General features: G+C 44.4%; 2 protein-coding genes across 7 annotated transcripts in view; both read right to left on the bottom strand.

Moving 5' to 3' along the window:
- Positions 1 to 3,438, bottom strand: part of DGKD (diacylglycerol kinase delta) — a 69,255-nt gene extending 65,817 nt beyond the window's left edge. For 3 of the 6 annotated variants that reach the window (XM_083615087.1, XM_083615089.1, XM_083615090.1), the window contains exon 1: positions 3,078 to 3,268. In XM_083615087.1, the coding sequence (XP_083471213.1) occupies positions 3,078 to 3,242 (165 nt within the window). In that variant the 5' untranslated portion in view covers positions 3,243 to 3,268. Of the gene's footprint in view, positions 1 to 3,077 lie in introns of all 6 variants that reach the window. The other 3 variants (XM_083615079.1, XM_083615088.1, XM_083615086.1) reach the window with 3 other exon arrangements.
- Positions 3,439 to 5,201: 1,763 nt separating this feature from the next.
- On the bottom strand, positions 5,202 to 20,367 carry SAG (S-antigen visual arrestin). The gene is made up of 14 exons (XM_083614945.1): positions 20,180 to 20,367; positions 17,942 to 18,002; positions 17,788 to 17,832; positions 16,911 to 17,104; positions 15,848 to 15,904; positions 14,506 to 14,573; positions 14,047 to 14,182; positions 13,441 to 13,525; positions 12,629 to 12,701; positions 12,181 to 12,318; positions 11,153 to 11,230; positions 10,386 to 10,409; positions 8,591 to 8,655; positions 5,202 to 5,868 (listed from the first exon to the last, which is right to left on the bottom strand). Exons 1-14 carry the CDS (start codon positions 20,285 to 20,287, stop codon positions 5,831 to 5,833), a joined length of 1,170 nt encoding a protein of 389 aa, XP_083471071.1. The 5' UTR covers positions 20,288 to 20,367; the 3' UTR covers positions 5,202 to 5,830.
- Positions 20,368 to 22,341: the final 1,974 nt, after the last annotated feature.

Below are 22,341 nucleotides of genomic sequence, written 5' to 3'. Positions count from 1 at the left end.
CCTTAGTTCATCCATGTAGCAGAGGGAGAGGGGTGAGCGAGCCCAAGGCTTCACTCCAGCCAATTCCAAATCATGCACACAGCGCTAAACCATGCTGTTGGATTGTTGCAGTTTCCATTACCTCTGACCAAAGGCCATGCTAGTTGGGGCTGATGGGAGTTGCAGTCCAACGACATCTGGAGTGAAATAGGTTCCCCATTCCTGGTTTAGCATTATGTGTGAACCAGCTGAGTTTTTCTCCTCCTGGATGTGAAACACACTGCTGAGCCATTTCAATGTCACACAACATTGTATGATGTAATGAACCTTTACAAGACAATGATTTTTTCATCCTTCATTTTTGCTGTTATTGCTATGCAACCATAGTTGCATAGTTGCAGTACATATAACACTGCGTCAAAGATACAAGTAGCATCCAAGAAGCTTTGTAGGAAGCAAATGCTCCCAGGATTTTGAATGCTGGGTTCACAACTTGAAACATAACCCATTATTTGCAGACTTCTGAGAGATACCAGGGGTAACTCCAATAAGATTCTATTTTTTTTTTCTAGTATGGCTTCATAACCATGTTGCAACATGTAGAAATTCAGTGGTTGCAGGTTTTCCTGGCAACCAGATGCAGCAATAGGAAAAGCTTCCCTGGCTGAATTGCTGCTGGTCATTCAAAATAATCAAACCCGTGCCAGAATAACGGAAATGTTCATGAGATACACAGCAAGGACTGCAGATGCACAGTTCAAAGCACAAGATGCAACACTCTTCTAAATTTCCAAACTCATTAAGGAACAAGAGTTTTTGTGGTAGTAAAATTAAAATGGGTATGGGACACTGCAGGAAGGCCTAGGGAGGGTTAAGTGGGGACATTTAAGCAGCTCTAAGCATCCTGATGCAGCAGAGGAATCTGTGTGTGTGCACACATACAAAGTATGACAAAGACATAGGGCTAGCATCAGGACTCAGCGCTGTCGGGAAGGTGCCAAAGCCCCAACACACTTTGGGAGAGAACACGGGAATTGACCAACTCTCACTGAGGAGGAACTGCCACCTCTGACAGAAGGAAACCCCCTTGGGAGGTTTGGATCACCTTTGAATAGGTAGAGTCCCTCCTCCTTGTCTCTTTGCAGAAACACCTTATCTTCTCCACCTCTACACAGACCCCTCTGCCCAGAGTCACTCATGACTTAAAGCAAAAATGTGACAGTTGCAAGAAGGAGCCACCTCTGCTCACTCACCTGCTCTTTTTCTAGGCTGCAGTAGAGATTGGACCCCTAAGATACCTAGAGGGTGCAGAGCTGAAGTAGCTGTTCCTTTCCACTTCACCACCCAGAAGAGGGAGAGAGAGAATAGAATTGAGCTGGACTAGACCTACCATCAAGGCAGAGTGAGGTGACACCCCTCCTTCATTCCTCCTGAGCCCCTGCCATTTCCTTCCTTCTCAGTTACCAGGGAACAAAGCTTGCTTGTTTGCTAGGCTGGATGAACACTAGGTATCCATTGTATGCTAGGTGAGCATACAATGGAGGTCACATTAGTTGCTGCCACCTGAAAGGCGCACTCACTTCTCATTATCTGCCAGCTAAGACCCCCACCTTCTCTCTCTGGAATGAGTGCTTACCATAACTTCTCACCTCCACATAACTCATTTACCTGCCCTTTTACAGCCCGGTGAGATGAGACCATTGCTCCTTACCAATGTCAGTAGTTGCTCACCTATCCAAGTGATACCTCTGTTAGGCCTAATCACAACCACCATGTTGCCCAGAGAAAGATTGTGCCTCCCCTTGATCACTGTTTCTACTCTTTCTTAAAGTCCACCTCTGCCCAGTGGAGGGCAAGATAGCAGAGACGGCCACCAACTCCAATTAGTTGCTTACACTTTGCATATGGGCTGCACCAAAGTTGGATGCACTAACTTTGGGTGACATGGCAGCTTCTTAACTTACCACCTAGATAAGGAGAGTGAAGGAGAAAGAGATGGTGCCTTGTCACCTCTCACCTGCTTACCTAGTAGCCCCTCTGGGCAATATATTTGGGATATCACTGCCACGTCAGTGAGAGCAGGTAAATGGATTACTTACACTCTCTCTCTGGGTGGCTAGAGCTGAGCCCACCACACAACCCACTGAGAAAGAGAGTGAGAGACAGCATGCTCAGGTAAGAAAGCTGAGATGATGACTCCTTGCAGGGACAGTTGGCTTCACTCACTCCTCTGCCTTCTCCCTCAATTCAGTGTGAAAGCAAGGGCTGGGCCTATACTATTTTTTATATATGCAGCTGTTTTGTATATGGTTTTTTATTGTGTGGTGAAACCGCCTCCACGGGAAGCCATTCGTAAACGAAATACATAACTATCCTGGGCCCCAATCCCAACCACTGCATTACCCAGAGAGCAAGCGCAGTCAAGCACACTGAGCGGAGGTTGGGGTGGCGGCACGGAGCCACCCACCTCTATTGGCTCCCTCCTTCTGGGTGTCGCAAAGCACGCTGCCAACCCCTGCACCACTCAAGAAGGGTGCGCTCGCGCGGGAGGAGCAACAGAAGCATCTTCTCCCCCAGCCCCACCTCCACACCTTGCTCACTCAGGTGGACGAAATGCCAGGGCAGCGCAAGGACCAGCTGCTGCCTTGGCCCTTGCTCACCTGTGTGCCCTCTCGCCCTCCCTCATTGGGAGACCTAGCAACTGGGATAGATGGGAGGATGCAAGAGGTGGATGAGGGGTTCCCCACCACCACCACCACGGGCATATATTTTTTTTTGCCGAAGGCCCTAATAAAACCTGCAAAGCGCAGTAGCCATTTGGGGGGGGGGGGGTTGGCATAGACCATGAGGGGAAGGGCAAAGGGCGATGGAAGTGCCACCCCTGCTGCTGACGAGAGGGCCGGGTTAGGGGAACGCGCTGAAGGGCTGCTGGAGAGCCCAGGCCCTGCACGGCAGCGCCGTTTACCCGGGGCTGGTCTGGGGAGGAGAGAGTGGGAATGAAATGGAGGATGGGAAGAAGGCTGAGGGGAGGGGGAAGCGCATAACCACCTCCTCCTCCTCCTCCTCTCCCCTGAAGGCCCGACCCTTACAGCGCTCACCTTCTGGCGGATCTGGCCGGACGTGGAGACCTTGCGGATGAGTTTTTGCGGGGAGCCGGGCTCTTGCTCCGGCTCGCTGTCCGACGACTCCTCAGTCGCCACCGGAGGGGCAGCGGCGGTGGCCCCGGCCTGGGGCTGCGAGGAGCCCGCCGCCGCCGCCGCCATGCTGCACCGTGAGGAGCAGGGCGGGCAGCACCACCTAGCGCCGCAAGCGCCGCGGTGCAAGCCGGCAGCCAGGGAGGAGGGAGCGCGGGCGGGCGGGGAGCTTGCTGTGGGGAGCGGAGAGGCGTCCGCAGCGGACGTGGCCGCCCTCTGGCGGGTCGGTTCTGCACTGGTCCTGAGGCGACCTCCTCAGGCCCCTAAAGTCGCTTGAAGCGAATAGAGCGGGGAGGAAAAGGGATGCGACGGCGGCAGCTTCTCGGGCGGGCTGTTAGTTCGCACGCGAGGAATTAAGAATGCGCCCCCCCCCCCGCGAGCGCAAACAGACGCCCTACTCGCCCATCTTTTGCACGGCGGGTGTACTGAGGGGTTGCTGACCATGTTAAAATATTGTCGTGTCCTCAGTGAACGTCGCAGCACATCGATCTGAATCTGGCGTAGGAGGACTCAGGGGATAAAGACCCGCCCCATTTATTTACTTCACCCTGTCTTAAAATCTCCCCCCTGTGATAAATCATGCTCGCCTTTACAACTCAGTTCATATTAAAAACAAATATACATTAAAAAAAGACCTGGCGCATGAGGGGAAGGGGATAAAACGGACTAGAATTTGTTCTGGGTTTTCTTTTCTTTTGCTAACAGCAGCATTTTGTTTCGAACAGAAGGGAGCATTAAAAATGAAGTTATTGTACCTGTAATCTGCCACCTCATAAATATACCATATCATTTTGGTTTCAGGTACAGAGCATGTCACGACCACCTCCATTGCCCCACTGCCTTGTACACACATAGTTACAATAACTACTCTGCAAAATAGATATATGAAGGCATGGCACTGTACCCTGTGTTCATATGCTCATTACAGAACTTGTAAGTCATAATCTTTTAGCAAATAAAACCGAAAAAGCAGGCAACCTGCTTGTAGATTATTACATCCAACAACCAATACATGTTCATTTTGCAGTGTATGCAGCTATTACATATGCTGCAGGTTAGAAGTGCCTTCTGTGTAGGAATTTCACAAAGTACATGGGATTCATCAAACGGCATGAAAGGGCACTTGACACAACAGGCATTGTATGGTCCACACCATGAATACCACAACTTCTGAATCGGAGACATAAACCTGAATCATAGAATTGAAGAGTTGGAAGCAGTGGTTCCCAACCTTTTTTTGCCTGTGCACCACCTAAGCATCTCTAAAATCCTGACCCCCCCAGGTGACATATAATCCTTATTATTCAAAAAGAGAACTGCTATTTGCATGGAGGAAGCCTAAAAGGCCATTAACTGTTAATAACTCATTCTTGAATTGACCCCCTTAAAAATATAATTGCCCCCCTGTGAGGTGTGTGCCCCATGTTGGGATCCAAGGGTTTGGAAGGGTCCCAAGGGTAATCTAGTCCAACCCCCCACAATGCAGGAATCTCAACTAAAGCATCCATGACAGATGTTTATAGTGTAAACTATAGCAGCTCCCTAGTGTACATTAACCTGCTCACCTTCCCTCCAAACATAAAAAGGGAACATGGTGGCATCTGCTAGGGCTTATCAGTTGTCCCAATTTGGCTTGCAATGCCACTTTCCCCAAACCGTGCACATCCACTCCACTCCTGACATCATATGTTGAAACCACAGCATTTCCCTTGAAACCACTGCTAAAATTGAGGTTCTCAGGTGGGAGACCAGCATATTTATAGTACAAACAGATCAGATACAAAAACTGACATGCTGTGTTGTTGTTTTTACAAAGATTATTTTCCCTCCATTTATGTGCTACTAAAAAAACAGTGCATGCACACATATAATCTGTTTTACTGGATTTTATAGATCAGGCTTGTAAGGCACTGAATACAGTCATTCACCAGCGCATACATTCTTCCAGATTCTTGCATTTTACGCACAGTAAAATACTCCATACCTCTACCTCATAAGAGATGGCTGGGAACTAGGCCCAGAATGGTTGCATTACAAGTTAAATGGCAGCAAACCTGTATTTGCCACTATATGTACATAAAGCAAGGTGCTGTGGTCAATTGTTGCTCCCTCACACACACCGACAGATGTAATGCCGATGATCAATACAAACGCATGCTTATTGCCTCCAACATATTTAATATTTTTATATGAACACATACAAAATGTAATGGATGAAGCACTTTCAAGTTCCTTCTTGTAGGGTGAATGGTTTCCGTTCGTTCCTTTTTTTAAAGTTCAAGCAAACAAAGTAGCACCCCCCCCAGCCTTCCATTTAATTCAGGGACATGGGTTTGTTATGCTAAGCAGTTTTTTATTTTCTAAACAAATAATACTGGATTCACTCTTCACGCTGCAACTAGATGTTTATAGCGAGGCAACTGATTTAAATAAAAACCACCACCACAATCATCTCAAGTATTCCGTTTCTTTATTCTAAAAACGGGAGGGAAGACCAGCGTTAACTGACATAAAAAAAGAAAACTCTCCTGCTGCTTAATAGAATTACTTCCCTCTGTGTTTGCCATTAGACACAAATTGTGTGGCTTCCATAGCTGGCTCAGCCTCCTTTTTCTGTCATTCATCATTTAGTGATTCCGCCTTCTCATCCTCATCTTTCAGCTGCTGGCGAGAGAACTCTTCAAACATGAGGTCACTAAGAAAAGATAAAGTCTGCTTTCAAAATTGCATTCTTCATAGTATTTGGATACCTCTGCATTGTGAAGCTCTATTTTTCTTTGGAACGTTTAGACTAGCACACAGTCAGTTTACACTTTATATCATTCTCACACAACACAAAATGCATTTTAGCATCTCTTGCAGTATTCATTTATTTAGATTTATAAGACTCCCCTTCATCCAATAAGATCCCAGGGCAGAGCACTAATAGCAGAATCAAATCGAACAGCACTTGCCACTATATATGTAGTATATAGCATAAATAATAAAACAAAATGATTAAACCATGCAACCATTCAGCAGCAGACATAAGAATGCCCACATCAAAGCTTAAACATGTCCCCCAATTGCCTGTGTGAAAAGGTTTCTCATTCTTGGCTCAGCTTCAGTAAGGTTGCTGCAGCATTTCCTCACAATAAGCCATTCCCTGGAGCTTAGACAGAAGTTTAGCAGGTCATCCCACAGAACCCTATCTTCTGACTATAACTAGGGCATTGGGCAACTGGGGCAATATAAGACTAACAGTCCAATTCTATGCATATTTCCCCTATATGTAAATCCCATTAGATTTCATGGAGCACATTCTAAGGAACAAAATGTTTGTATAGACTTTTGTCAGGGAACTGCCATTGGAGCTAGAGGTGGAGGGAAGGCTCCAGAGGGATGCCGGAGTCACGAAGTGAAGGGCTGTCCAGACAGAAAGGGTTCAACCAGGTAACCTAGCCAAGAGTGGCGGCAACTTACGCACGAGCAACCCCTAGAACCATTACAACTTTTTACAGTCCAGTTCTATGCAATGTTAAGCATGATATAATTTTGCTATTTTACTGCAATTTAATACATGCTTACTTGTGAGTAGGTCCTATTTACAGGTACACATATGTAGGATTCCAGCTATATAATATCTATCAACATCTTGTGAGTCAATAGCTGCAAATACTTCACTCTGCTATATCACACAGCTGTAGCTTCTCAGTGTTTGTATAATAATAATAATAATTTATTATGCCTTAAATGCAGAAAGCTCTGAGCTGAATCCAGCTGAGAAACAGAATCAATTTCCACTGTCCTCATTCTGCAACTTTAATAAAGTTTGTTTATGAACAAAGTCATTGCTCATGAAGGAATAAGGATTTCAGGGCAGAGTTGGCTAGAAATATAATGAAACAATACTTACTTTTCTTTTCCTGGTGCGCATTGAAAAGAAAAGCAGGAGAAAGGCTTAACTAAATACGTTGTCTTGATTTTGATTCCTTAAAGTAGTTGGCAAATATTGTAAAGTCCATTTGAAGGGGAAAATATAAGTTACAGTGCCCTACAGGTACAACTATGCAACAGGTGTGTGACCTGGCAATAAGTCAGTGACCCAGGTTCCTCGGGCCATGCGTAAATCTTGGAAAGGAGAGATAACAATCTGTGCCTCTATGTGCACTGAGGTGAAAGGAGGAGAGAGAAAGAAAGAAAGAAAGTCCTAAGAATAAGCAAACTTTTAGCCAGAGGAAGTTTCATTCTCTTCAATGGATTTTCATTGAACCACAAATTTATGGCAATCATGAAGAAGAAGAAGAGTTTGGATTTGATATCCCGCTTTATCACTACCCTAAGGAGTCTCAAAGCGGCTAACATTCTCCTTTCCCTTTCTCCCCCACAACAAACACTCTGTGAGGTGAGTGGGGCTGAGAGACTTCAAAGAAGTGTGACTGGCCCAAGGTCACCCAGCAGCTGCATGTGGAGGAGCAGGGACGCGAACCCGGTTCCCCAGATTACGAGTCTATCGCTCTTAACCACTACACCACACTGGTGTAGTGTGTAGTGGTCTCAAAGCTTGTCCAGCTGCACTCATTGCACCAAAATATTCCTTACCATCAACAAAAATTCAAAAACCATATTTGGGCAATACCTTAATCATGCCAGCCAAAATATTACAAAACAAAGGTTCAGTTTAATCATTGTGCTAGTTGATTTGTAGTAGACCTCAAAATTATTGTTTTATTAGACTTTGAACATTCCATTCTGTTTTTTTGAAGCAGGAGGTGTTATTGTGTGCATTGTACAGATGCAAACTGAAACCTAACTGACTTGTCCAATGTCATACTAAGTTTTGGTACTAACTGTGGAAAGTAATTCTAGAGGAAACATGAAACAAGCTGGGATTGCTCATATGACTGGATTCCAAATTGATTGATTGAAGTTTGAATTCCACCAGCTCTGCGATGCAATTAGAGCAGAGCTAGAGAATTGTTGGCACTCCAAGTGCTGCTGAACTATGCCTCCCATATCTTCGATCATTAGCTGCGGCTGTTGGGAGTTGGAGTCCAACAACATCTGGAGCATCAAAGGTTCTCTGCGCCTTTCTTAATAAGAAAGTTATTGCAAGCATAAATGTGAGAGCACACATACACAAAAGATTTCAGGGTAGAGCAAGCCCCACTGAACTCAATGGGACTTTTGCGGAGACATGCATAGGATTGTGCTTCAAGAGCACAAGAACGTCTACTGGAAAATATGAAAGGAGAACCATCTAATAGCATCCCTCCTTCTACTCCATCTGAAAACACCCCTCCCTGTGATTAAAATCTCCCTTAGAGCTGCTTACCATTTCAATGGAAGAATAATCTTCTAGCTTTTCAAAAAGACTAAGGGTATCATCAGAATATTATAAACAATGCCCCAAGCAAGGGCAATGATATCCTACTGACCTGTTGTGTTTTCCTCCTCTCGCTTGCGGTGCATGAGACGGAAGGGCAGTTCCATGGCCACCTCGCTGTGTGGAGAGAGGAAAGAAAGTAGGATGATACCTACATAGCACCAAACAACCTTAGCAGTTCCCCACACTATTTGGTTTATCCAGTCATTAAAGGTAAAGGTAAAGGTAAAGGGACCCTGGCCATTAGGTAGAGTCATGGACGACTCTGGGGTTGTGGCACTCATCTCGCTTTACTGGCCGAGGGAGCCGGTGTACAGCTTCCGGGTCATGTGGCAAGCATAACTAAGCCGCTTCTGGCAAAACCAGAGCAGTGCACAGAAATGCCATTTACCTTCCCGCTGGAGTGGTACCTATTTATCTACCTGCACTTTGATGTGCTTTCGAACTGCTAGGTTGGCAGGAGCAGGGACCGAGCAACAGGAGCTCACCCCATTGCGGGGATTCGAACCACTGACCTTCTGATCAGCAAGCCCTAGGCTCTGTGGTTTAGACCACAGAGCCACCCGCATCCCTTTATCCAGTCATTACCCAGATCTAAATCTAGGGGGGCTATTTAACTCAGAGTAGTCCTGCTGAAATTAATGAACATGACTAAGTTAGGTCCATTAATTCCAGTGGGTCTGCTCTGAATAAAGCTTAGTTGAGGCATAGGCAAACTCGGCCCTCCAGATGTTTTGGGACTACAACTCCCATCATCCCTAGCTAACAGGAACAGTGGTCAAGGCATAAGAGTCCACGGTGCAGATGGGAAAGGCCCTAGGTCTATTTCTATCCCACCTTTCAATCAAATTGTTCCTAAGGTGATTGTTGCTAACACCTTTTTTATTATGATTGCTTTCCTCCTGCTGCATTCTTTTGCTATTAATTGTTGATGTAGTTTATATTTTTATTTGAAAGCAGTGTTAATTTTACTATAGAAAGGTAAGATATAAATGTATTAAGTGAGTAATAATGATAGAATACAAATACAATAATTAATGACCAGTGCCTGGTTACAGTTACTACGCAAGTGCTGACAATGGGTTAACAAACGAAAATACTTATTATCCAGCTAAATTTGACGAAAACCACTACTAGCATGAAGGACTGTGAATAACTCTGCTCATGCTAGTTTATTGGCAATTTCTTATACAGTAGGCAATTTGAAATGTTCCACCTTGACTGTCACTTTCACTTTTCCACACTGTCTGTAACCACTGAAAGGGCTGGCACTGCAGTTTTCATTTATTACCCAAGAAGCTCCCACCAGAAAATCGTGTCCTCTTGGGGAGGGCATGAAAGGCAAACACACTAAATAAACTCGCCTAACGACACTGGAAATCAATGATCTGGATGCTCAATAATCTGGATGCTCAATAAAAGGAAGTGAACAAAGGGTGAGAATTCAGAGAAAAGGTATATTGTAGAAGTAGTAGTGTTCACTCCTCTGTGAGTAAACATACCTCATATACAGAATATTGGGCCTAGTCCATGGTGGAAGCTCATAGTTATTAAGCTAAGACTGTGAACACATTGTACCTTTAAAGCACATTCAAAGTGCATTCTTTCCCTCAAAGAATTCTGGGCACTGTAGTTTAACTTTCACAGAGTTACAATTCCTAGCAACCCTTAAACAAACTTTAGTGCCCAGAATTCTCAGGGGTGGTGGTGGTGAAGAATGTGCTTTAAAAGGTATAATGTGTAATAAGAGTAAAAATGGAAGATCCATTTTCAGATAAGCCTAGCAATATAATCAAATGTTGCAAGAGCAATTGGGGAGGGGGACAGAGAAAATCTTGCAGATTTACCTGGAAATGAAATCTCCTAGCAGGCTAAGATATAATCAAATAAAATAAAAACAATCAAAGCTTACAAAATTCCTTAGCAAAGTCAGGCATATTTCATATCCTCTTCATGCAGAATGTAGCTCAGAATTATCCATGCTTGCAATGTAGCATTCATGCATTATCCCATTCCACATCACTCAAGTATTCCTTCTTCATTTGGCTTGGTAACATCTACTTACTTTTAAGAAACAACATTCATACAAATATTCACCATTTACAGGATAGCTAATTTATTAAGCATGGAACCAATGTGTTAGAATTATCTATACAGTGGTACCTTGGTTTGCAACCGCTTTGGATTACAACCGTTTTGGATTACAACCACGTCAAACCCGGAAGTGTGTGTCCCTTTTTTTGGATTAAAACCCATTTTTTTTGGATTACAACCAATTTTTGGGGGGGAGGCCCCATTGGCGAAAGTGCTCCTTAGGTTACAACCTGTTTTGGTTTACAACCGGACCTCCGGAACGGATTATGGTTGTAAACCAAGGTACCACTGTATAATCTAAAGCAATGAGGATGCCTTTTAATATATAAAAAAATAAAAAAATTGTCCAGTAGCACCTTAGAGACCAACTAAGTTTGTTCTTGGTATAAGCTTTCGTGTGCATGCATCTCTACTGGACAGTTTTTATATTTTTTTATATACTTTGACTGCATCAGACCAACACGGATACCTACCTGAATCTACACACTTTTAACTACAGGATACTGAAAACCTCTCTTACCCTGAGACAGTGAGCTTCACCTTTATCTTGTAAGCAACCAGGATCCCCAGAACTGTCTTGTCTAGCCCATCTTTAATACTATTGGGGATAAAAAGAGTAGGATTATGACATGCAGTTGAAACAACTTGCTGTCCAACTGGAAGGAGGATCCTCCCAGGGCAGTTAGACTAATTGAGAAGGTTCCAAGGCAAGATTGATCCTAGGGTGAATTCAGCTAAGCATACAGGAAGCTTCTGCACTTACATTTATTGCTTAACACGGCAATAGAAGACATCCTATTTCTATATTCCACAGGCTGTATACACGCAACATATCATTCCAGAATCAGTGGGGATTGAGTAATTGTTTTTTTTTGTATGTAGTACACAAACAATTTAGATCTATTATTTTGACCATGAAAAGTACTTCTGAGGAAACTGGCTTCATTTTGAAAATAAACATTTATTCTGCATTACCCTGCCGTGTGTCCATTTGAAAATGGATGTAGTCAGTACCAATGACGGTACCCAATGACGTTGTGGTCATATGAAGAAGAGTTTGAATTTGATATCCTGCTTTATCACTACCCAAAGGAGTCTCAAAGCGGCTAACATTCTCCTTTCCCTTCCTCCCCCACAACAAACACTCTGTGAGGTGAGTGGGGCTGAGAGACTTCAGAGAAGTGTGACTAGCCCAAGGTCACCCAGCAGCTGCATGTGGAGGAGCGGAGACGCGAACCCGGTTCCCCAGATTACGAGACTACTGCTCTTAACCACTACACCACACTGGCTCTCCAAGTGATATGCCAAGATCGTAATCATCAAGTCCTTCTTCCTTCATTTGGGGCATGTGCAGGGAGAAAAAGGTGTGGGTAACTTAAGGAAGGGGACGATTTTCAAATGCATATCAAGGTAGCATACTCAGGATCTAGAATTAATCTAGATGGAAAGCAGCACGTTGAGGATGAGCATGAATGAATCCAGACTGAGGGGGGAAACCTACAGTTTTCTGCTGCAAATGGGTTATATGTCTATACATATTCAACTCACATGGTACTAGAAGCCAAGTTGGTGTCTTCATCTTTTAACTTCCCATCCAGGGCTATGCCTAGTTTTACTCGATTGTTTGACAGCAAAGGCAGAACTGTTATAGTCTTTGAGATGATGCAGTTGGGCTGTATCTTTTCCCTGGAATGCACATTGCAGGGGATTAAATAGAATACAAGTTTAATTCTGGATCCTTTCACACTGGCCAAAATTCAACCTTCCAACTTCAATAGGATCCAGATGAGGGGCACAAAACATAAGACCACAGTTGAAGAAGGGAGGGAGGGGAAATATACATCTTAGCAGAAAGATGCAGAGTTAGACCTCTGTCAGAGAGAAATCAGGAAGCAACACAAAGTATAGGTGTGAATTTCTATGTTCTAGTGAGGTAGGCAGCTAAAGGGAATGTAACAGAGGGAAAAACTGGCAGAACAGCTTAGGATGCACTCACTCTGCCTCTTCCAGAGCTACTGTCTTGGTGTAGAAATCACTGGAGTACAGGACCACATTGGCAACTTGTTCCACTGAGGAGGGAACGAGATGGGAAATTAACAACTGGAAAACCAAGAGGGTCTAGCCTATTTCCTATAATTCTTCCGAGCATTCTGAAGGAAGCTGTCACTTCTCTTTATGCCTCTGTTCCCCTCTACTTTCGTTTGTGGCATCATATACTAAATTATGGACTGGTAGTACCGGTAATTTTGCTTTGGCAGAGCACAGGGAAACATGGTTCCAAGGCAATAACAATAGCAGTTCTTGGAAAACCAAGTGGAGATCCTTTCACACTGAAAGTGCTGAGTTATCCCAACCCCACCATCACTAGCTGTTATTATATTATGGACCCCTCTAGATTGCTGATTTGTTGCAGGTGTATTCTGCCACATATTCTTGACACGATACTGTAACAGTACATTAGTGGTGGATTGATTCTGCTTTAGTTTGTTTATTGATGCTTCCCTAGGGCTGCCCAGTGGGGCTGTAGTCCAACAAAAGCAGGACAAAAATAAACCAGAACATCTGTGGCATAAAATGTTACAGGATATCAGGAGGAAGTTATGGGATATACACTGATTGGAAATGGAGCAGTGTGACGATGACCCCCCCCCCAAGTGTTGCAGGTGCAAACCATATTGAAAGTGGAATTATGTGTGGCTCCCTCGATAGCATTGTGGGCATAAATAATCATGGATGCTCAATCCTTCTACCCTGCTATTCCCTGATAACAAACATATCATGGCATTATGGGGGAAATTAGCATTTTACCTGATACACTGATCTTCTTAACCACCTTATCTGAATTGTTGATCACAGTCACCGTAACAGGGATTGCCTCACCATGGTAAAAGACCTGGAACAATTGGACTGACTTAGCAGGAGGGTTCATCTCGTCTACATAAGACATCTTTCATCTTCTATGCACTTGCATGGTCAGCCTCTGTAGGAAAGCCTTGGGCCTTGTTTATATCTCCTGAGAGTCAGCAGAAGGCTTTAATACACTGGACATCCAAGGACTGATCCATACCATACATTTAAAGCATATCCCATGAATGTTTAAAGCACATGGTTTCCCCCCTCAAAGAGTCCAGGGAAATGTTGTTTCTCCCCACAGAACTACAATTATCAGCACTCTTAAACTGCACTTCCCAGGAGTCTTTAGGGGAAGCCATGTGCTTTAAATGTGCACTGGATGTCCTTTAAATGTATGCTGTGGATCTGTCCCCAGTTTCTCCCAAGAAGAACTGTTGTTGCAAATAGTTCCAAAGCCCTTGAGCAGTGGTCTCTTAAATAGGAGATCAAATAACTCAGAGATGTAAAATGCACACTTTTAAAAAGCCAGAGCATTAATTTCCAAATGCAAGACCAGCTCACCTCTTTGCTGAGGCATGCCTTCAGGTGCAATGGTTTCTTTGACAGGAAAAAATGCCAGCTGGTCTCTGCATGAGGCTGGGGTCCTGGCACTTCTGGAGCATACTGGACTTTGCGGATCAGCAGGCGTGCGGAGTTCCTAAAGGGGGGGGGAACAGGTTTGTTTCTATGCTGAACTGCTGGCGGTGGCGAGCAGTTGTGGAAGCAGTAGTGCCAAGCTGTGAAATAGGGATGAAAGAGGTAGCACCGAGGGCAGTGACAGAAGGTCTTTACTGCCATTACAAGTCATCCTTGGTAAAGCAGCAATAGGGTGCAGGGAGTGGTACACAAAGTAAGTAGCAGCTCCTCTTATTCCCCTACCCAGAGGTTCAGAGCAGGCTGTTAATTACCGGTAAATATAGCTCCTTATTCAACTGCTCCATTTCCCCCATTTTCCATCCAACATCTGCCAAAAAAAGTTACCTCTTGAGAACCTTCTCTTCCACATTTTCTGTCGAGAACGCTTTGACCTCAAAATCCACCCCGCAGCACTGCAAGGAAAGACGGGGTGACAGGTTATGGCTGTTGGGCTTGAGTGTATTAAGCATCAGCATGCAAAAGAACCCATCCAATAGCCAATTTAAGAGTCAAACTATGTGTTACATTACCTATGTAGCTGTGCTTTTAAGTGCAGTTAAACAAACAAACAACCAAATTGCCATTGTGGGAATCCCAGTAATGTCCGGACATATGGCAGCCCTAGTGGTGGTGGTGGTAGGGGTAAAGGTAAAGGGACCCCTGACCATTAGGTCCAGTCGTGACCGACTCTGGGGTTGCGCGCTCATCTCGCTTTATAGGCCGAGGGAGCCGGCGTTTGTCCGCAGACAGCTTCTGGGTCATGTGGCTAGCATGACTAAGCCGCTTCTGGCGAACCAGAGCAGCACACGGAAACGCCATTTACCTTCCCGCCGGAGCGGTCCCTATTTCTCTACTTGCACTTTGACATGCTTTTGAACTGCTAGGTTGGCAGGAGCAGGGACCGAGCAACGAGAGCTCACCCCGTCATGGGGATTCGAACAGCCGACCTTCTGATTGGCAAGTCCTAGGCTCTGTGGTTTAACCCACAGCGCCACCCGCGTAGGGGTAGGGTGCTTTAACTCTCTGCACCCCAGTATGGCCCCAGTCCATGTCAGGAGCCCCACACTTTCAATTTGCATAGGAATAAAAGCTTCCTATGCATCTGCCATAGGTCATATGCACAGACCTTTTCAATACAGGTGCACATTCACTGAGAAATCCCAACACCATTTCTGCCTAAAACAGGAGACATACCATTGGGCCTTAACTGGAAGGAGATAGGACGTATTTAAAAATAGGTGTGCTCACTTGGTTTTTATAAACTTGTACTCCACCTGAGCACATCACAGAGTACCTTCACATGAGCTTGTTTTGCTGGGCCTGGGAAGGTAAGAAGCAAACCAAACACAGTGAAAAGGCCCTTGCTTAGCTACGCTTTCCTAGGGAGACCCATAATATTATCTAATACAATACACAAACTTTCACACTACATGTTCCTTTTCAGCATTGCCTGATATTTTTTGTTAAGAGAGTGTTGCAAAAGTTATTGTCTTCCTTGCTATTTGTGTCTATTTCTGTGGGACCAGCTGCGTCCAACATCCACTTGGAAAACAGTTCCCCTGAAACAAACTTCCACTAGGGAGCATCATGTCACCTCATCAGCAGTGAGAAAACGTGGGAGCAGATGCTAATTCTTGGATTTTACTTTCTTAGTAAATATATACAATCCTGTTCCCACAGTTCTCACCTTCTCGACATCCTTGGGATGCTGCAAGCATACTGAGCAAGGTAGATAGTCTGGAATCTGTAAGGGTGAGGAAGACAAAAGACACTGGACACAGGTCATTCAACTGCATGCTACAGTTAGTTTAGCTGCTACAGAAGTTTAGTTCTTGAGGCATAGCCACATTCTCCACTGTCAGAAGCAGCAGGCAGTCTGCCTCTGAATGCCGTTTGCTGGGAATCAAAAGTTGGGAAAGTGCTTTTGCGCTCAGGTCTTGCTTTCAGGCTTCCAGTGGGCACCTGGTAGGCCATTACTAGAACAGGATGCTGGACTCGATGGGCCTTAGGCCTGATCCTGCAGGGATCTTCTTACATTCTTAAGGTGCTGCAAAGCACACTGCCTTAGGTAATACAAGAGACCCAGCTGAAGGTCAAACCTTACTCAAACCACCTCCTGTATTCTGCCCACCTCATGTATTCTGCTGCTAGATATGAAGCGAAGAGTTGATATGGGTCGGCGGGGGATGAATGTATGGAGACACCTAAAGTGAAAATATGCTGTAAAGCCACTTTCTAACCACTTTCCTTTTTCCCCACTTAATTTATTTATTATAAATGTTGCAATACATATATGAAATCTTTACATATTGATACATATACATTATATTCGTAAATTCACATTTTCACATTTCATTATGTAACAACATTTATCCATTTCTTATTTCTTACCCTGTGTCTTCCCTCCACCCGTGCGTGACTTCCTTGTTATTATTTTGTGATTTTATTATTGAGGTTGTAATTTTGTATCTTAATAATTAAACATTCAATCTTATATATCTGCTTAGCTTAATTTAACTTAACTTTGTGAAATCAGTCTATACATATCAATAAATTCTTGTTGGAGCGTCTTTTGGTCATGTATTTCTTCTACACATTTCCATTCCTGTTTGAGATTTTGATTAGATTGCATTCTAATTGTTGCCGTCATTTTTGCTAATTCAATCATTTCAAAAGATTTATTATTTCTAACCACTTTCCTATCAAATTGTCAAGTCACAGAACTGAGAGGAGCCCCGCAGAATACTTACTGTTAACACAAAAGGATGTGCGTTTTTACCCAGTTTATTCAGTAGGCATTCCTGCATGCTGGAGAGCGGTCTCTGTTTTTCTAGCGATGGGTATACCTGTACCATGCAAAAATAGAGGTCCTTCCGGAAAGTCAGGCCCATTATATCAATATCTTCTTGCCCATACCGAAAAGCACAAGTGAGTGTCACATACACTAGGAAGAATACACAACGAATGTTAAAAAACACTGTGCTAAACCAACTAGGGGTATCATCTGCTCACATGGAAAGTCTGTGCTTAAAGGTCTGAGAGTGGACACCTGCAAGCTGAGGGCCTGGGACAAAGCTCAAGGTTAAACAAGCTCACTTTATGTCTGTCTCAGCTAGCAAAAGACAGTCAGAAGAAGCTGGGTTCATTTGGTGGCTGTGGTTTTCCACTGCTCTCTTGGGGAGGGCAAGGTGCTGGGGTCAGTAAGCTTTTCGGGCCAGTGGGCACACTTGCAAACCAGCTAAAGTATCATGGGCACAACACACACATGCTGCAGCCAGGAACAATTTGCAATCTGTTATACTGGCTGCAATACAATGCCTCTTTCAAGCCTGATTTTAATAAAGATTCTGTCAGCATGCATCTAGGAGCAAACAGAAAATTGTATAAAATGGACATGTGAATGCATTTGGCACTAATTACTGTGGTTATACTAACATTTGGGACTAGAGGAATTATATATCTGGCCCAATGACATAACTCTTATACTCCTATGAAAACATGCTTGGTAACCAGCAGGGGCCTTTTCTTTTCCTGAGTGGAGTTTATTTGTGTAAATCAAGAGACATTTTAACTTTAAAGCTGGATATTAATACTTAAATCTCCAAAAAACCAATTAAGTCATCTGACCTTTTTTATCCTTTACAATATCAGGATCAAGCAACACCACACCATCTGTATTGAGAAAACACAGAAAGGAGCCATTCTGGGACACTGAATACTCAAGCTTTGTAAAAAGAAGTGTAAAAAAGATTTTTAAAATTTGAAATCACGCTGGGCTTACCCACAGGTTCCACCTCATCTACATGGTCAATGAAATCTCGCTTGCCTATGTAGATCGTAACCTGGAAGACAGGGAAACTCATGATTGGACAAGGCCGCTTCATAGCTCAACTTAAGGATGTCATTCAGTTGTAAACCAATGCCAAGCAAAAAGTGTACCTTCAGAGCAGACAAGACTACTCAAACCTCTTGATGCATCAGGACTCAGAAATGTAATAGAAGTAGAGTGTCTGGATGCATTGTACAAAACAAAATACCGCATTTCCCCATCTATAGGACGCCCCCATGTAAAAGACCCCCACCAATTTTTGTGGACTCAATTTTAGGAAAATGTGGGGAGATGGCCCAAAGTTGCTGAGCCTCTCCCCCCAAGCAGCTGCGGGCAGGAAACATTCCCTAGATCGTTTCCCATGCGCAGCGGCATCAGGGGATGCCACCAGATGCCACCATGTGTGGGAAGCGATCCAGGGAATGCCCGTCGCACACAGCGGCATCGGGGAAATTTGTGCTCCCCCGAGAGCGCAACCTCCCCCGATGCCGTCACTTGTGGGAAACAACCCAGGAAGTGCCCGCCGCAACCTCTCCCAATGCTGCCGTCGCGCACAGGAAATGACCCAGGGAGCGCCCGCCGCATGCAGCATCGGGGAAAGTTGCACTCCCCCCAACGAGCTGGCTGGCAGCGTGCCACTTCTCCCTCCCCGTGCCACTATCTGTGTATTGGATGACCCCAGTTTTTTGACGTGATTTTTGAGTCAAAGAACCTTGTCCAATACACAGAAAAATACAGTATTTAAAATTAAGAATCAGTGTCCAGGAAAACATGGTTAAAAATAGAGATTTGTAAGATGGTCATTACTTTCTCCACAAATTACTTGAGGGAGAGCATTTCAGAGGATGGGTGCTTCCACCAAGAAGGCCTACTTCCATGCTCTCATCTAGTGACAATCTGCTGGTTGTGGAATGACCAATAGATTCTCCTTGGAATAAATTAAAGAACGGCTTGGTCTGTACTGGTTTGGTATCAAAGATTGTCTTGGTCTGACATGGAGGATGAGGAAGCCTCCATTGGTGCCAATGGGCTCTCCCTGCTGCTGCCGCCACCAAACCTCCCCTTGCTGTACACTGAAATCTGAATGAAAATCCCCCAATGCCTACTATTTAATTTTTTTACAACTCTGGTGTGCTTCCAAGCTTAGCATTTGTAGGGGAAACCTACATGGAAGACATTTTGTAGCTTGAGGACATAGTATGAGTTTGTATGATTCATCCTCCCTGCTTATTGGTAGCTTGGGGCTTGGTTTGATTTGTGGTTTGGACTCCAGGGATAAGTAGCAGCAGAATGGGGGAGAGCAGAATGTGGTCTAGTTGCTGGCTGAGGGTCTGCAGGTAGCAGTGCACGAGAAGGCTGATTATGCTGACCCGGTATATTGGCCTAGCTTACCAGGTGGGAGGAATTGAGCTATTAGGCCAGGCCGCATGAGGCCACTAAGGGCCTGGAGTATATACACCATACTTCAATGTAGACTCTGATCAAAAGGGTGCTGTGTACTGGCCAACAGCCGTCTCTCTGTTCTCAAACTCTGGAGCTCCTGATAGCAGAAGTATACCATCTGGTTCTTGCTGTGTTGTTTTGCTTAAAGACTGCTTTGTTTGTGCTGTCTCTTTAATAGGAGCACCGAGGTTCCCTCCATTTGTGCTGCTGTTTGCCAGGGGTGGCCAAAGTCACTTTGTCTCCTGAGGTAAAACATACCCTGTGATGAGGGGACGTGATGAGGCTCTGCAAAGCCTTGCCACGGGGGGGGGGGGGGTATGTCAAACTCTACAAGTGCGTCTGCAACACCTCCCTCTTGCTGTATTGGGGAGAGAGAGGTGTTGTGGAGAGCTTTGCCACTGGCCTGCCTCCACCCCTAGCAATGGAGAGAGACCAATGGCAATGCTGTGCAGCAGAATGTTCTGCTGCCATTGAAGCCTCCCTTATCTGGATTGCTTCTCTGGCGGCAACAAAATTGGTGGGGCACCATGTCTTGTGTTTCTGCCACCTGAGGTGGCTGCCTCACCCTGTCTAATGGGTGAACCGGCTCTGGTTATTGTCATTGAATCCCAAAAGTGCCCTTGCATTTGGCAAGGCAGCATCGCATGTACTTTTGTCTCTTAGAAAGAAGCACTTCTGTATCAGAAGCTTACCACTGAAACAACACACTGCTTCCAGTCCAAACCATTTGTCCTGCTAAGTACTCACAGCTTTGTCATGAGAGGTCTTCTTGTAGACATGAGTCTTAAAAGGCATAACATTCTTCAAAGAAATTTCAGAAACAGAGACCATCTTTGGAGTGTCGGGGCAGCTCATCAATACGGTTATGTGACCTGGTAAGAAGGAATGTTTCTTGCATCAAGGGATCATTAGATCAGCGACACACAGCTACAAGACAAGCTGAGGGCATGCAGAAAATCTTACTAACCTTGTGTGGAGCATTCAACGGTGGCCCAGGAGTCAAAATAGCATGTAGAGCAGGAGTGGCTGGCCTTTCTTGGTCTGAGGGTCACATTTACTTGTGGCATGTCATGCCACTCCACCTCATTCTTGTACACATACTTGCATGCACACAATTCCCTCTCTGCTCCTTGGATGAGCAAGATCATCGGAAGGAACCCTCTATCTACTACACACACACACATATATATATATAATGTAAAGGGACCCCTGACCGTTAGGTCGCGGATGACTCTGAGGTTGCAGTGCTCATATATATAAATTTTATTTTTGATGCCACAACCAAAATTGGTGGAGTCTGGAGTGGGAAGACAGAAAAAATTGCTTGGGAAGTTGGATCATAATCCTTCGCTGGGATTAGCCAGCCCTGTATTAGAGGTTCAAGCTTGAGATTTGAGTGGTGCTGTTGAAATATTAACATAGGCTGCTTCCAGACTATCACTATTTTGCAGGATGGATTCAATAAAGCCGGCAAATGTAGGTTTGTGCCATTAAACCCATTTCATTTCCCCCCCCCCCCCAGTAAGGCAAGTGACAGGTGGCCAGCCAAATGTCCTTTCTGTGGTGTATTCCTGATGAATTGTGCTCATGAGGGTATTTGGGTGGTTATACACAATCCCACTTTCAATACTGGCTGCATTTGCAAATGTTTTGCAGAAAAACTGGAGAAACATTGAAAAGCAGCTTTCAAAGGAGTGTGTGGACAGTCCTGTACAAATCCATTACTAATGCGCTATTATTGCATCAATGACATGTTGCAGAATACGCCCACAGCTCCCCCCACCCCAAAGTCTGGAGGGGCTGGTAGAAATGCACTTGAATGTGTGGAATGGCAATTGAATAATGGAGAGTTGTAGAACCTCTGCGGCAAGAAATCTTAATAACTACTCAATAAGCAGGTAATGTGGAAGCAACCTTAAAAATTCAGTTATCCTGCAGTACTTATGTTCTGCTCCAATACCATATGAGCACTGTCTGTTTATAGTCTACACTACAGTGATAGCCCAGTCTGCAGAAGGGCTGGAGCTTGCCTATGACCCTTGTGCCGCCGCTTGGCACCAAGGGAACTAACTGCAGTGGTCAGGACGGAATACTGGAGCCAGGAGCTGCTGTTTTCACTATTGGCTAGCAATGGTTTGTCTAACAGCTATTCCTCCTTAATGAGAGCTATTTCTTGAGAGATGTCATCAGGCTGGCTCAACAATTATGCTCCAATTAAGGTCCAATTATGATGTAGAAAAACTAATTAAGCAATTCTGAACACATTATCTTTCAGTTACAATTCTATTAATTACAATTCTGATATGATTACATAATCTTATTAGCATACAACTGGTTAACCAAACAGTGTTACTGTCATAGCAATAAGAAATTGCGTTCGCTTTTAAAATGCATTTACATGCTTATCTCATACCTGCCCCGTATATATTCTTTATAGACTTTAAAAGCAGTTTAGATATTATAAAAGATACTCTTTTTGAAAAAGTGAAGTACAATGATTTATAGAATACGTTAATTGCCATCCCTTGTGTCAATGCCGTACATTCAGTAAGGGGGCGGGGAGAACCATTAGTACCTGTATACATGTTGTCATTTTCCCTCTCTCTCCGTCCCAAGATGGAAGCAATCTTGTTGGTTATCAAGGGCATGATCCTCAAGAAATGAAATGAGCTTCTCACCTCCTTTCCATCTGTCCAGGTGAGCCAGACAGGGGTGTCTCTGTGGGGAGTCCTTTGCCCCTGACTGATTCTATATTCACATTATCTTATAAATCAACTTCATCACAAGATTTCTTACAGAAGCATCCCATGCATACTTCTTCTGAAGTAAAGGTGTTTCTAGATTACCTATTTAGAGCATTCATCCACATTTGTTTGCAGGGAGGTTAGAAGACATTGTGTCAAAGCAAG

This window comes from Podarcis filfolensis (assembly GCF_964270895.1).
Source record: "Podarcis filfolensis genome assembly, chromosome: 5".
Lineage (NCBI taxonomy): Eukaryota > Metazoa > Chordata > Lepidosauria > Squamata > Lacertidae > Podarcis > Podarcis filfolensis.
The sequence above is the reverse complement of the archived record's forward strand: the minus strand, read 5'-3'. Positions and strand labels throughout refer to the sequence as shown.

What these genes read in the sequence shown, in the direction of transcription:
- SAG (XM_083614945.1), bottom strand. Translation starts at nt 20,287, where the DNA reads ATGAGCTGCCCCGACACTCCAAAGATGGTCTCTGTTTCTGAAATTTCT. An exon ending in GAAGAGAAGGTTCTCAAGAG is followed by an intron (nt 14,183 to 14,505) that starts GTAACTTTTTTT and finishes CCCCCCCTTTAG; the next exon opens with GAACTCCGCACGCCTGCTGA. An exon ending in AGAGGAGGAAAACACAACAG is followed by an intron (nt 5,869 to 8,590) that starts GTCAGTAGGATA and finishes ATCTTTTCTTAG; the next exon opens with TGACCTCATGTTTGAAGAGT.